At 35.3% G+C, this 15,788-nt stretch overlaps 1 protein-coding gene across 1 annotated transcript in view; it reads right to left on the minus strand.

The window, feature by feature from the left end:
• Nucleotides 1-228: 228 nt before the first annotated feature.
• The window catches only part of SLC30A9 (solute carrier family 30 member 9), a 94,231-nt gene continuing 78,671 nt past the window's right edge, over nt 229-15,788 (minus strand). The window contains exons 15-18 of the mRNA XM_005608997.4: nt 15,572-15,737; nt 10,452-10,581; nt 8,491-8,604; nt 229-1,714 (exon numbers count right to left, since the gene is read on the minus strand). Coding sequence (XP_005609054.2) covers nt 1,670-1,714; nt 8,491-8,604; nt 10,452-10,581; nt 15,572-15,737 — 455 coding nt within the window. The 3' untranslated portion in view covers nt 229-1,669. The remainder of the gene's footprint in view (nt 1,715-8,490; nt 8,605-10,451; nt 10,582-15,571; nt 15,738-15,788) is intronic.

Raw genomic sequence — 15,788 nt, forward strand, 5'->3', positions numbered from 1 at the left:
GAACAGAGAATCAAACTGTGTGTTTGTGTATATATATGTGTGTGTGTGTGTGTGTGTATATATATATATTAAAAAAACAATTTTATATCTTAAAAAATAAAACTGGAATGTTATTTTGCTTAAAATGTACAGCACACAAAATGCTCTGTAACGGTAAAAAAAAAAAAAAAGGTACACCAATGTAAACTTTCACAATTTTCCAGTAAATGACATTTCTGGGTCAAAAAATTATCATTACAAACCCTTTAATCAAATGTTTATTTTTTGCTTCCAGCATTACAATTTGCTGAAGTTCATAAAGTTCAATCTAAGTAAGTTTTTAGACACTGACTTCACACTGGTAGTTAGGTCTAATGTCTAGCACTCACTTATCCAGCAAAGAGATCACCCAGCCACCACTCTTGCATGGACAATGCTCACTGAACTGGACAATGCTACCTGAACAACTTAAAGTGCGTATGAGTTGTTCTGATGAATGGAGACACAGCCGTAGTTTTGCACTGAATTTTCAATTACTGAATTACATGTTTTTTCATCTTGAAACTTTATGATCATTAGAAAGTTACTTACTTATATAAGTGTTATAGTCATATATTGTGTTAAATGCCCATTTGTAACTGCAAAAAACATGTTACAGACACACTATCGACTATGACATTATACAAAATCATGGCCACAAGTTTCCACGAGAGATTTGCTTTTCTTTCTCTTAAAGCAAGAAATATCCCACAGTCCAGATTTACATAAGTAGTGCCTCTTTTTAAATAAATTAAAAATAAAATGCTGTCCTGACTGTAAAATTATAAATATTTCTAGTCCATTTTACAGAATGTTAAAATGCTTATAAATGCATTATCTCCTAGTAAATACACATTATGGCACTGAAGCCACTTAAAAAACAAAAAGAAAAAACCAGTCATCACACTGGCCTATGGAAACATCTAGGGTTATTTTCTATCTTCTACCATTAGAAAAATTAAACTAAACAAGGAGAGAAAGCAAAGGAAAGGTAAGAAATTTTACAAAATGGCAACTACTATGACCAAAGAAGTGTACTGAAATGTCTTCCTTCAATTCAGTAACTAAGCCATTTCTGGAATGAACATTTACAGATAACTAGGTTAGAAGAGTGTTCCTCCATAGCACTCAGGGCAAAATTACAAGGTATTATAGAAATAATTTCTACACTCTATAAGGAAAGATAAACTTTGAAATGGAGTGACTGTTTAAAAAGCACAAATCAAGATTTAGCCAGAATGTTCAAGATTGGCAGGATGTGATGGAGTGAAATCTTCAGTGGCAACAAAATTAAAAGTCATAATCCTGTGGATGCCGCTTCTTTTTACCAACGTGAAGAAAGGAAACATGATTACAAGGTATAATACACTCTGACAGACTAAAGTGAGAAATTATGAACAATTTAAGTAACTAAAATGTTTCCTACTGAAACATGAGAACATGATTTCCAAATGGATTCCACTTGTAATACGTCTCTTAGAAGCAAGAAGTAGTTTTAGTTCTGTGGGCTACTGAATTGCCCTTTACATAAAATATTTCCTCCATCTTCAAAAAAATGGCTTCTGAATGGCGTTGACTCCTTCAGCGTGGGAAAGTAGGCTGGACAACCTTGTTTCCAAGGCTCCCTCCGAGGTGATTCATTCCAGCAAATCTATAATATCTCCAAATCTACATGTCGAACTTCAGGATTTCGTTTCTGGAAGGAAAAATCACCACCATATTATTCAGAGCAAAGCAAAATCTTCTGTTTCCATTACTCCTTTTGATCACTAAGGCCACTGAAAACATCTGGTGAAACTATTTCATTCTATCATACCAGCAAGAAAAATATTTGTATAAATAAAAAAATAAGATCAATACATAAATAGACCAATTCCACACTATAAACAGTACAGCAAGTAGTCCTACCTCCCCGAGTGTGTGCGTTCACTAACACAATAATGGATTAGGAATCTAGTACATGCCAAGCATTGCAAAGCACTGGAAATACGCTCTTGTTCGTAGTGAAGAGAAAACCACCGCAAAACAACAGTAATCAGAAAGAGTAAACTGATACTCACTTATTTTATATATTTTAGTAACAATCCATATAGTCTTGGGCCAGGCACTGTGCTAGAAAGTGGAGCTATGATTATTACGTAAGACTGTTCCTGACCCTGAGGGACTGAGTTTAGGCAGGGAGACAAGTGTATCAATAACCATCTAGGAGTTAAGACATTATAGCTGATAATAACAGTTAACATTTAAAGAGCAGTTACTCATGTCAAGTACTGTGATAAGAGGTTCTATATGCATGTGTGGGTTTTAAAATCCCTATAATAATCCAATTATTTCCACTTTACATATGAGAAACATGAAGTTTGAAGAAATTAACTAACCTGTCCTAAGTCATACAGCTAGTAAGTCTTGGAGCCAGGATAGATTCCAGGTCTGACTCCAGACCCCAAGCTCCTAAACTATTACAATGTACTAAATAATAACTCTGGGGACAAAAATGTGAGATTACTTTTGCTTATGAGATCCAGAAAGAGGTCACTGAGGATATAATATCTAAGTAAGGTTTGAACGTGGTGAGTTTTCCAGATAGATGATGAAGAGGATGTAGACAGAAGAAACAGCATGAGCAAAGTCAGAGCCTGGAAAGTATACACTGGCAGTACGGTATAGTCAGCACAGAACTGTGAAAAAGGCAGGCTTAGTAACGAGGCTGGAAAGGCAGGCAGAAGCCAGGTTGTGAAAACTCTTAAATGCTAGCTTAAGGAACTTCAATTCAGTAACAACAAAAAAATCTTCCTTACACGACTACTCTGTACCAGGCACTGAAGTATACACAACAACGCACAGGACACAAACAGCACTTGCCTTCAACGAACTCACTTCTAAGTGAGGAGATGAAGGCAAGTAAGCAGGCAATTATAATAGTCTGCTACTACAGAGCAAAGTAAAGATTTTGGGGGTTTTTCCTTAAGAGTACATAAACTAAGGACGCCTAACTCAATCTAGGAGTAATTAAAAGTGTAATAAAGTGCAATAGTGATATTATGAGAATGGAGAACAGAAAAGAGTGTATAAGTAAATCTACCCCTAACAAAGAGGAAATACACAGTGTTTAAATCAGGAGGAGCGATATAAGACTTTTATGTAGAAATATGGCAGTAAATATAAAAGAAATAATAAAAGTATTAAAAATAGTTATCTCAGAAGTAGAACTAAGGATTGAGGAGAGTGAGGGAGGTGACACATTTCTGTTATAAGCTTTTCAGTTCTGTTTGGCTCTATAAACTTTATGTATTATTTGATAAAAATTGTAAAAGTAAATCAATAAGGAGAAAAAAGCTCTTTAGGTGCCCAGTCCTGTGGCCAAGTGGTTGAGTTTGCACGCTCCGCTTCGGCAGCCCAGGGTTTTGCTGGTTCAGATCCTGGGTGCAGACATGGCACCGCTCATCAGGCCACGCTGAGGCAGCGTCCCACATGCCACAACTAGAAGGACCTATAACTAGAATATACAACTATGTACCGGGGGGCTTGGGGACAAGAAGAACGAAAAAAAAAAAGCTCTTCTACGTGATTCTAATGATCAGTCAGGATTAATAATTCCAAGCTGAAAAAATAATGTCCCAAAACATTTGAATATTACTCATATTAAAGGAATTCAATTATAAAGACAAAGATCTGGTATAATACTGGAGTTTAGCTCCAGTTAAGGAATTCTATTGAATGTGCACTGGGATTTTTCTTAAAACCAGTGTTATTTGAGTGTACCTAGGGATACTTTCCCCTTGGATCCTGAGTGGTCAAGGACCACCAAACATAGGGAGTACACTTTTGTTCTCAATGTTTTCTTTATCTTAAACTATTCCCTGTGTCTAGAATTCTTTAAATTCAATATGGAATAAAAAAAGATTTCCTCATACAGAAACGAAACAGTTTTATTTTCCCATTCCAATCAACCCTTACCCATCCAACATGAGGTGAAAAATTTTATCTGTTCAAGGAAACTTTGAAATTACTCTATCTAAAAAGCACTATATAACAAATGTGTCCTAATAAAAATCTGATTTCAAGAAAAAGAAACTAAAAAGTTAATTTACTCTGCTTTTTTAAATCAAGTTTTCAGAGAGAATAGTAATCAAATTCCTAAATGTAATGTGCCCAATACAAAGCAGACACACATAATGTTTGCTGAATAAGTGAATAAAAGAAACAGGGTTAATATCCTTAAATTTGAATGCGTAGTGCCTAATAAAATATCACGTGCATAGTAGAAACTGAATATTTGTTAAATAGAATTGAAAATCAACCACTGTTATCCAACTTATAATTTTCATTCATTTATTCAACAAATACCTATAAATCTATTATGTCCCAGGCACTGTTCAACACGAATTGGAACATGCTACACACCACAGACAGATTTTATTCCAACACTCATATTATGGAGAGATGAAAACCAAATTACATAATTTATTTTGGAACGCTGCAGACTCAAGTTGAGAAAATACTATATAGGAGGATGCATTTAGAGAAGCAAAAGACAAAGTAAAGGGCAGAGCATTTAACTGGAACATTACTCATTAGGAATTTGCAAATGCTGTGGCATCTTCCCACTGAATTAATTTCCAACAGAATTATTTCCTCCCAAACACAAAATATTTCACAGAGGGATAGGAGAAGAGTCTATCCTCAGATTGAAATATAGACGCAGAACAAAAAAATTTAAGTTAACAGTTCAAAGAACTTCAAAATAAGAACAAGACAGGGACCGGCCCGGTGGCCGAGTGGTTAAGTTCTTGCACTCCGCTTCGGCGGCCCAGGGTTTCAACAGTTTGGATCCTGGGCGCGGACACGGCACCGCTCGTCAGACCACACTGAGGCGGCGTCACACATGCCACAAATAGAAGGACCTGCAACTAAGATATACAACTATGTACTGGGGGGCTTTGGGGAGATAAAGCAGAAGAAAAAAAAGACTGGCAACAGTTGTGAGCTCAGGTGCCAATCTTAGAAAAAAAAAGAACAAGATATATTTCACACTTACAATATGGGACTTCATAAATTAGCTTCTATTATTTTTAACATCCTTACATAGAACTATGCACATTATAGACTTCAAGCCAAACAAATCACCTATTCTAATATATAGATCAATGACATTACTCAAGAGAGATGTCTATACTGCTGCAGAATTTTATCACTGTCACCTTCCAAAGTAATTCAATAATTATTAAAATTTAAACTTAGAAGGCAACCATAACATGACACTAAAAAGGACGGAACAAGCTAATGTACAAAGTTTTAGTTTTCAAATGAAAATCGGCTTACTTTCTTGACAAGAAAAAAGAATTACATTCATGCATTCTCTTGGTTTGGTAGCACTATAAAGAACTTTTCCTTTGACTTTATATCAATTATGCCTTATTACCTTAGAGGTGTTTGCACCTGAACATGGGGGTTAAACTTGGCTTCCTGATTTGAAAGGCTTACATAATTCAAAAACACTTAAGAGAGAGTTCAATCTATTAAGGATTTAATAGCTTCTAATTAAAGCACAAAGTTAGCTAAACAAAAACAATAAGCTTATCTGATTGTGAAAATATAGTTAAAAATGACCAATTTGTTAATTATTCTTAATCTGGCTTCTGACTTACTGTTTCTATTAAAAAGTAAAGCTAAAATAAAAATTCAGTTTAAAAGTCCATTATTTTCCTTGCCAGGGAAATAAAAAGATAGAATGGAAAAGCAAAATTTATTCATTCTCAGGTCACCTTGCACAAAAATAATCACCTTGCATTTTATTTGTAACAGTGGTTTTCAAAGTGTGGTCCAAGGATCACTGGGGTCCTGAGACCTTTTCAGGGGGACTCCGAGGTCAAAACTATTTTTGCAAAACACTGCTGTTATCTGCCTTTTTTATTATGGTGACATTTCCTCTGATCGCAAAAAGGCAATGATGGATAAAACTCCTGGCACCTTTGCACAATTCAAGGCAAATGGCACCAAACTATACTGGTAGTCATTGTGTTCCTTTACTGCCAGGCACTCAATTAGAAAAAAAAAAAGCCAGTTTCATTTTAAAGTGTCCTGCATGAAGTAGTAAAAAGTACTGATTTATTAAACCTCAACCGTTAAGTACACTTTTAAAAATATTCTGTGACAAAATGGGAAGCATGTAGAAAGTCCTCTGCTTCATACTGAAGTCAAATGTTGTCACAAGGAAATGGCCCTCTGTGACTGCTTGAGTTATGAGCTGAATCACATATTTTTTTATCTGAACACCATTTTTACTTGAAAGAATAATTAACAAACTATGATTATTCAAATTTGGGTATTCTTCTTAAAATATGAACAACATGTGTCTGGTACTTCAAGGAAAACAACTAACAGTATTTGTTAATAATGATAAAATACAAGCTTTCAAGTGAAAATTAGAGTGTTTGAAAACTATCCATCAGCATGAGCATGACAGTTTCCCAATACTTAGAAATGTATCAACATTTGAAAGATGTGCATAAATTCAGTGAATCAATATTTTCCAAAGGACCAATCCATAATGTTATGGATCATGCATGGGTTAAAAAATCTGTTCAGAGTACAAAAACAGACCAACAGATTTTAATATAATAGTTTTTAGGAGAGAATTAATCATACCCAAAGAGAGGTCTGACCTTTGCTGTTGGCTACTGGGAGGCAATCTCTAGGCCCTTGCAATGTCCTGTCTGAAAATTATGTCTCTGTTCATCTTCTGGCCACAGAGTACCTGCTTTACCTCCAGAAGGGGCTGAGACAAAAAGGCAGCCACTCAAGCAGTCAACTATGAAGTCCCAATAAAATCTCTGGACACCAAGGCTCAGCTGAGCTTCCCTGGCTGGCAATACTCTGTATAAATTGTCATACATTGTTGCCGGGACAGTAACACTGTCCATGACTCCATGGGGAGAGGACAACTGAAGCTCCATGTTTGGAACTCTGCCCCCTGCACCTCTTCCTTTGGCTAGTATCAATCTGTATCCTTTGATTGTAATAAACCACAGCCATGAGTATAACAGCATTCAGTGAGTTCTGTGAGTCCTTATAGTGGATTATCAAACCTAAGGGTGGTCTTGGGAACCCCTCAATCTTTGCACTTTGTGTAAGAAACCAGGGTAGTCTTGTGGACTGTGCCCCTAACTTCACAGTGTATGAAAAGTTCATTGATACGATTTCAGATTCCAAATTGCAACTCAGCTTTAAGAGGCTACCAGTTGTCAGGTGGTGGCATAATATCAAAAGAGAATATCATAATTATCTGAAAAGACTATGAGAATACTTAGGAAGGCTCCTCCCTTTTCTTCACATTCTTCAACCAAAATAATTATACGGCAACAGAACAAATCCAGAAGCAGATATGGGAATCTAGTTGTCAGATGTGAAACAATACCATTCTTCCCACTATTTTTTTGTTTTGGAAAATACAGTTATTTTCTGTTAAAATGTAATTTACATTAACATGTAATAGGTTTATTGTTTTTTCAAATGAATAAATATTTTTAAATTTCTCAGTTTTAATTTATAATTTAGTAAATATTGATAATAAAACTCAAATAAATAAAAGCTTCTTGGGTCCTCAATAATTTTTAAGAAAGTAAACAGTCTTAAAACCAAAATACTTGAGAACTGATAATCCAGAAACTTTGAAAGCCATGCCGGATAAAGCTCATGAACTATACTATTAACATTAAAATCAAAATCATTTTATTTGAAGTCTTTCTTCTAAAAGAAAAGACAGTAGTGCAGAAATATTTCCCTTCAATTTTGGGGGTTTTTCCCTTCAATTTTTAATAAAACTAAAAATGGTCAACATCAACTGAAGAAAGTGCATTGCTTTAAACAAGGTACATATGTTAAAGATCACTTATAAGTTTTATTCATTGCAAACAAATAGAACTCATATATCAATAAATGACAATTTCAGAGCACTGAGACACTTTTAAAGGCAGTCTGATCAGGTATATTTCAGTAAAAAATCAATAGGTTGTAATGATCTCCAACTGAACAGAAACAAACAGAAAACATAATGTCAGATGGACTAAAAGCAAGATGTATGTATATGTTTAAGGTCATACTCTATTTTTTCGACTTTTGAACAGAATCTAAACTTTCCTTTCTACCTTTCTCTAGAAACTTTTGAAGTGCTTCCTATTTAAAAACAAACCAAAAAACCCCTCTATTTTAGAAACTAAGCAAGCAGTATAGCATAGTGGTTAAACATACAGAGTTTGGAATTAAACAACAAAGGTTCAAATCCCAATTCCCCTACTTCCTTGAATAAATTATCCAATTTCTCTAACTCAATCATTTTCTCACCCATAACTACCAATACATCAGGAGGTTACTGAGAAGATAAAAGTATACATATGATGCAATTAGCATAGTGTCTGACATGGAGTCAAAACTAGTTGACATTATTAGATTATTATTATGAATGCATCTTACTTTCAGTTCCTTCTCAAGTCTATCCACTTCAGCTCCTAAAGTATCAATAATATTTTCTCCATGTTTAAGCATAAAGGTCTCCAGTTCTTCAGGAGTTTTCACTTGTTGAATTTCCTATAAAGAAAACGATAGCAGGAAAACAATATAAGTTTTTAAAAAATCATAGTGGTACACTGATATTTCTTTTATAAAAACTGTAACACACACCATTAAGTTTAATGAAAAATGAAAAACTTTCAAGCCATAAGCAATGGACCACCTATTTCTGAAAAGAATTCAATTCAAGAAAAAACTGTGTACAATGATCCAGAGGTAGTAATTACAAAATTACTGGGAAAAGAATAGACTATTCAATATTAGTGCCAGGGCAATTATCTTTCTTTAAGGAAAAAATATTAAATCTCTACCTCAGACCATTAAACAAACAAACATTTCTAACTGGATTAAAAACCTAAAAGTAAAAAACAAACCATAAAACTTTTAGAAGAAAAAAGGGAATATTTTTATGATAATGGGATGAGGAAGGATTTCTCAAGCAAGATAAGAAAAAGAATAAAGTAAAAGATTACAAATTTGACATAAAATTTAAAACCACATTAAATCTTCTGTACGACAAAGTGAAATGGTAAATCATAAATTGGAAAAAGACACTTGCATATATGCAACTGAGGAAGGATTAGTATCCAGTATCTAAAAAATAAAATGTTTAAAAATCTGTCAGAATAACAGAAATTAACTAAACAAATCAAGAAGCAAAGAGGAACTCCTAATGGTCAATAAATGTCAATGCTTATTAACCTCACTACTGCCACGGAAATATAAATTAAATCAGCTAGATAAGATTTCACATCTATCATAAAGACAAAAATTTTCAAAACGCTGTTAATACAATCTAGTGAGAATGCGAAGCAACAGAAACTTTGAAACACTGATGGTGGAAGTTAAACTGACACACTTTGGAGAACAGTTTGCCAATATCTAAGGCAGCTGAAGGTATGTTCATCCAATGGCTCACCTATTTTAAATTTAGCTCTATATTACCCTAAAGAAATTCTTGCACGTGAGAGCAAGGAAACATGTATGAGAATGCCATTGTGGCACTGTTCCTAATAGTTTAACATTGGAAACAATATACATGTCCGTTGACTGGAGACTGGATAAATAAACTGCAACATATTGACATGGAGGAATCTCAAAAACATGCCAGGAAGCAAATTGTAGAGGGGATCATACAGTATGATACCATTTCTATAAATTTTTAAACATCCAAATTGTTATTATATATTATGCTAAGAAAAAATATGTTGAAAAGTATAAAAACCTAAATGGAAATGATAGGTACTAAATCCAAGATAATTGTTAGTTTCAGGGATGGAGGAAGGAGAAAGGGATCTGCAAGAAAACAGGGCTTCAATTGTTTTCATAACAATTTATTTCTTTTTATAAGATCTTAAGCAAATATAGTACAGTGAAATGTTAAGATTTGACAAAAGCAAGTGATAACTTCTGCGCTGCTCATTACATTATCCTCTGTAAAGTCTCCTTTCAACTACTCAACAAAAAAACATGGGTTCTGCAGTCCCAGAGATCTAAATTCATATCTGACTCCATATTATGGCTCTGCAATTTTAGGCAAGTTACTTAATCTTTCTGTGTCTCAATTTGCCTATATATAAAAAGGAACATATTATTTTTTTACCTCACAGGGTTGTTGAGAGTAAATTAGATAACACATATAAAATGCCTGGCACATAACAAGCACTTTAATAAGGTTGCTCTTTTGCTGTCTTCTCTGACCCACTGTGTAGTAAATAAAAGGGTCTCTGTCAAATTTTAGAACCCTAAGAAGTTAACTGAAGTGACTTTAAGACTTGTAAAAGAAAAAGTTTTACTTTACTTACTTAAAAAGTAATTTTTCTAACCCTTGGCTATATAAGAAAACAATAAATACATAAACTTACTTGTAGCATTTGGTCAAAATCTTGTTTTTCCAAATAGGATCTTGTAACAACTCGTCCATCAAAATCTACTTCTGCCTTAAATCTTACTTTCCCTAATCCCAAATCTGTGGCTTTAACATCATGAATTGCCCTGCAATCAATAAGAATGCATACAAATTTATACACACACACACACACACATTCTAATAGCACAAGGTCTAGAATTCTTTTTTTCCCACCAGTGATGAAAATGGACTAAGATGGCTTTCAGAGTGTTCACCATTAAGTGTCATCTATCATTTTCCAAGCAAATGTCCATTTAGCTTCTTCTACATAATGCCAAAGGTACAAACTTAACAAATATTATTTTATGGCAATTTGTATATAAATGAATTATATAGTTTGTGGATTAAAAACTCTAAATTGCTTTTCTACAATGTTGTTATTTTATCTCATAATCCTTTTTCCAATAGCTTCTTTAAAAGTCTTCAATACAAGTACTGCATTAGAATGAGGTTAATAATAAACCTAATGAGACTGATGTGGTAAATAATGAGCCAACGCATATACAAAATGTTTACTATGGTACCAAATAAATGGCAGACATTTAACAAATGGGGTTTATAAAGTAGGTAAGATGCCATCTTTACTCTACACATGATAAAATAACCCCAGAGGGGCATAAATGACTTGCCTAAGGTAATTCAGCCAGTCAACAGCAGAGCCAGGATTCATTCCCAGATCTTCAGATACCCAAACCCAGCAGTCTTTCCACTATACCATTATACCATTCTGCCTTCCAGAAAGGGGAAGCAGATGTTCAAGCATAACTGCTTTTCATCCCTCTTGCCCTAACCCTCAGGAATCAATCTTCCCTAGAAAACTGTGGAAAATTCTTTTCTTTCTTTACAGATATATAAAAAAATTAAAAACACTCTGAATCCTGGGGACATAGAAAGCTACTGGGAAAACAAGCCTAAATGAGGCTGCAAGTACTCTCAGAGCATTTGACCCTAATTTCTGAGTGATCTTGAGCCGAGTTACTAAATACCGAGCCTAAAATTCTTTATCCATATAAATAAAAAAGCATAAGTGAAAGTAAGAATTAATGATTTAATATTTAGAAAGTTCTATGTGCCCAAATTAAAACGAAACTTGCCCAGATTGGCAAGAGGCTATATAATTTATCCATTTAAAAAAAGTCTATCTTACCGCAGTCCTAACAAAATATTTTAGAATTTTATGGGGCTGGCCCCGTGGCCGAGTGGTTAAGTTCGCGCGCTCCGCTGCAGGCGGCCCAGTGTTTCGTTGGTTCGAATCCTGGGCGCGGACATGGCACTGCTCATCAGACCACGCTGAGGCAGCGTCCCACATGCCACAACTAGAAGGACCCACAACGAAGACTACACAACTATGTACTGGGGGGCTTTGGGGAGAAAAAGGAAAAAAATAAAATCTTTAAAAAAAAAAAAATATTTTAGAATTTTATTATTTGACTAATACTTAAATAGCAACTAATGAAAATATTCTGATATACTTTTTCCTTATGTTCTTACACATAACTAACTGTAGACATAAAACTGTTTTTGATAGGCAGATTCTGTCACGGCTTCCAATGATCCCCGTCTCCTGCATTCAAGGCCTTGCGCAATCCTCTCTCCTTGGTGGGCGAGATCTAGTGACATCTCCTAGCCAACAGAATCTGGTAAAGTGATGAGTTGTCATTCCCAAGATTAGATGACTAATCGGTGACTTTTATCATGTTCACACTCAATATCTTTTGCCTTCTTAGGTTGCACACTTTGATTAAGCAAACTGCCATGTTGGAGAGGCCCACATGGCAAAGAACTAAATCCTGTCAACAATTATGGAGTAAGCTTAGAAGCAGATCCTTCCCCAGGAGCTGACTAGAGCCCCAGCTAACACCTCGACGGCAGTCTGTGAGAAACCCTGAAGCAGAGGACTCAGGTAAACTGTGCCCAGATTCCTGACCCACAGAAACTGTGAGGTAATAAATGTTGTTTTAAGTCACTAATTTGTCACACAGCAATAGATAACTAATATACTGTTTAAAAAGCTACTTACATGTATTTTTTCCAACAATTTAATCTACACTCTTCCAGAAAGTTTCAAATTTGCCACAGTGAGTCCTTCCCTTCACACTTTTTAAAACTTTAATTATAAACAATATATAAAACTTATAAACTCACATGTACCAAACAACAAGGCACCAAAATACATGAAGCAAAAACTGATAGAAATGAAATGAGAAACAGGCAATTCCACAATAATAGCAGGAGACTTCAATATTCTATTTTCAATAACGGATAGAACAAGCAGGCAAGAAGATCAACAGGGAAATAAAAGACTTGAACACAGAGTGACATCAGCATCATGGTGGCGTGAGTTTTTCCAGTAATGTTTCCCCTCCAACATACAATCAATAAACATCCATACTCCAACAGAGGACATCCAAACACAACACAAAAAACGTGGGAGAGACCCATGCAGCCATGCGATGGAGCGCAGAGAGCCTGGAGCCCCCCTCAGAGGAGGTGGGACAGGGTAAGAGACAACTTCGCTCTCTCCCCTAAAGACTGCAATCCAGGACCGTGGGAGGCCTCCAAAAGGGAAGGAATGGCGGGAGGACATGTTCATTTGCCAGAACATCAAGGACTCCCGACGGCCCTTGCAGCCTAGAGGGAAGACCTCTACCAGGGTGAGAGCTTTCACAGGGGTGACCTCATCAAGCCAACACCCCAGGAGAGCAGATAGCCAGAGCAGAGGGAGAAAACCTGAGAGCACGCAGGAGAAAGTGCCCCTCCCCCCACCCACTCAGTGCAGCTTCAGCCCTTGGATTTCAGCTGACGGCAGAGGGCTCAGAATACGTGGCTCTTAACCCCCACCCAGTGGCTATAGGTGGTAACTGCAACCAAATAACGCGAGGATGGGAAAAAACAGAGCCACTACCTCTAGCAAGACTTGAACACTATAAATCAACTAAACCTACTGGACATCTACACAACACTCCACATAACAGCAGAATATACATTCTTCTCAAGTACACACAGAACATTATCCAAGATAGATCATATGTTAAGCCATAAAACAAACCTCGGTAAATTTAAAAGGACAGAAATAATACAAAAAATGTTCTCCAACCATAACAGAATGAAATAAAAAACAATGAAATAAGAAATAACAGAAAGACATTTGGGCAACTCACAAATATGTGGAAACTGAGTAACACACTCCTTAAAAACCAACAGCCAAAGAAGAAATCCAAAGTGAAAGTAGCAAATACTTTGAAATGAACGAAAATGAAGACCCAACATACCAAAATTTATAGGATGCAGCAAAAGTAGTGCCTAAAGGGAAATTTATAACTATAAAAGCCTGTATTAAAAAAAGAATATAGATGTCAAATCAAAAATTTAACCTATCATCTTAAGACACTGGAAAAAGAGCAAGCTAAACCTAAAGCAAGCAGAAGGAAGGAAATACTATAGATTAGAGCAGAAATTCATGAAAAAGAGAAGAGAAAAACAACAGAAAATCAATCAAAACAAAAACTGGTTCCCTGAAAAGATCAATCTAACTGACAAACCTTTAGCTAGACTGACCATGAAAAAAAGGAGAGAAGACTCAAATTACTAGAATCAGAAATGAAAGAGACATTCTACTAAGCCTAAAGAAATAAAAAGGATTACAAAGGAATCCTATCAACAGCTGTATGCCAATAAATGAGATAACTCAGAAGTAATGGACAAACTCCTAGAAAGACACAAATTACTGAAACTGACTAAAGAAGAAATAGACAATCTGAACAGGCCTATGGCAAGTAAAGAGATAGAATAATTAACCAAAAAACTACCCACACAGAAAAGCCCATGCCCAGATGGCATCACTGCTGAATTCTACCAAACATTTAAAGAAGAAATAATACCAATTCTTCACAATTCTTCTAAAAAACAGAAGAGGGGGGAACTGCCCAACTCATTCTATAAGGTCAGTATTACCTTAATAACAAAATCAGACAAAAGACATCACAAGGAAAGGATATGAACAGGGTTATCTCACATTAAGTTACTAAGGCTAATACTGATTCTAAGAATGCTCAACTTCTAATCTTGATCCAGCTAGGTAACTTTTTTTTTTCGTTTTGGAGAGGAAGATTGGCCCTGAGCTAACATCTGTGCCAATCTTCCTTTATTTTGTACACGGGACACTGACACAGCATGAGCATGAGCAGTGTGTAAGTCCATGTCCAGGATCTGAACCTGTGAACCCTGGGCCACCAAAGTGGAGCGTACAAACTTAACCACTATGCCACCAGGCCAGCTCCAGGTAACTACTTTTCAAGAGTAAGCATATAGGGCTTAGAACATAAATCTAGTAATCACTTAGTCATTTGTTTTACTCAGATATTCAGGTCATTCTTAAAAGATTTAACTTAAAAGATTATAATTATAACACAAAAGAAAAAATATTTTTAGTTTAATATACATATGTAGGTAGAAAATTGGGATTTTAAAGGTTTGTTTCTTCCACCTTGCTCTGAAACCACACTGCTGCTGAATTTCACTAAAAAGTACCATAAGAACTCTATCTCTTCTGATTATCTCCTAAGTCTTCAGTTCTTTATTCTTATGTCATTTAAAAGATAAAAATTATAAGGAAAAACTTTTAAAACAAGCTAAAACAAGAAGTCTATTTTCAAAAGGAGTATAAATTATACTCAATTTGGTAATCACTTCCCCATAAATAAAAAAGTTCTTAAATTTAATACATTCAATTTGTAACTGTAATACAAATATAAGGCAAATATAAATATGAAGGTTACACATAAGTGGTTCCACATGAAAGAGGCAACTACTTTGCAAACTTCTGTTCCCATTACATCATCTAACGGTTCTTTATTCTAAAAATTAAAGATATAGAGAATTTAAAAGGTAACTTCACACGTTTCCTAAATGCTTTCACTTGCTTTCTTGTAAGGCTACAGTTCTGAAAAGCAATAGATTAAAAAGTTTTGAAGGCTAGGGATCCAAAACCTCTTCTTAAAAGTATTTACAAACCGAGCATTTCTATTTCTTAGTATGTTTTTGTAAACCTTAACAGCATCACTAGAATAAGCTGACCTTACTGATGGGTCGTTCTCCAGGAGTTCAGTAAGCCGCTGTACTTGTTCTGGCTGGATGGATCGCCCTAAGAGTGCTTCTGTGTTAGTGTAGATGAGGAATGCTGAGACCACGCCTAATAAGGTACCCACACCCAAAGAACCTAGGCTGTCGTACAGTGGATTGCCTAAATAAAGCACATAAGAAGTCAATAAATTAACATTTTCTGTTATTTCAA

This window comes from Equus caballus, chromosome 3 (genome assembly GCF_041296265.1).
Source record: "Equus caballus isolate H_3958 breed thoroughbred chromosome 3, TB-T2T, whole genome shotgun sequence".
NCBI lineage: Eukaryota > Metazoa > Chordata > Mammalia > Perissodactyla > Equidae > Equus > Equus caballus.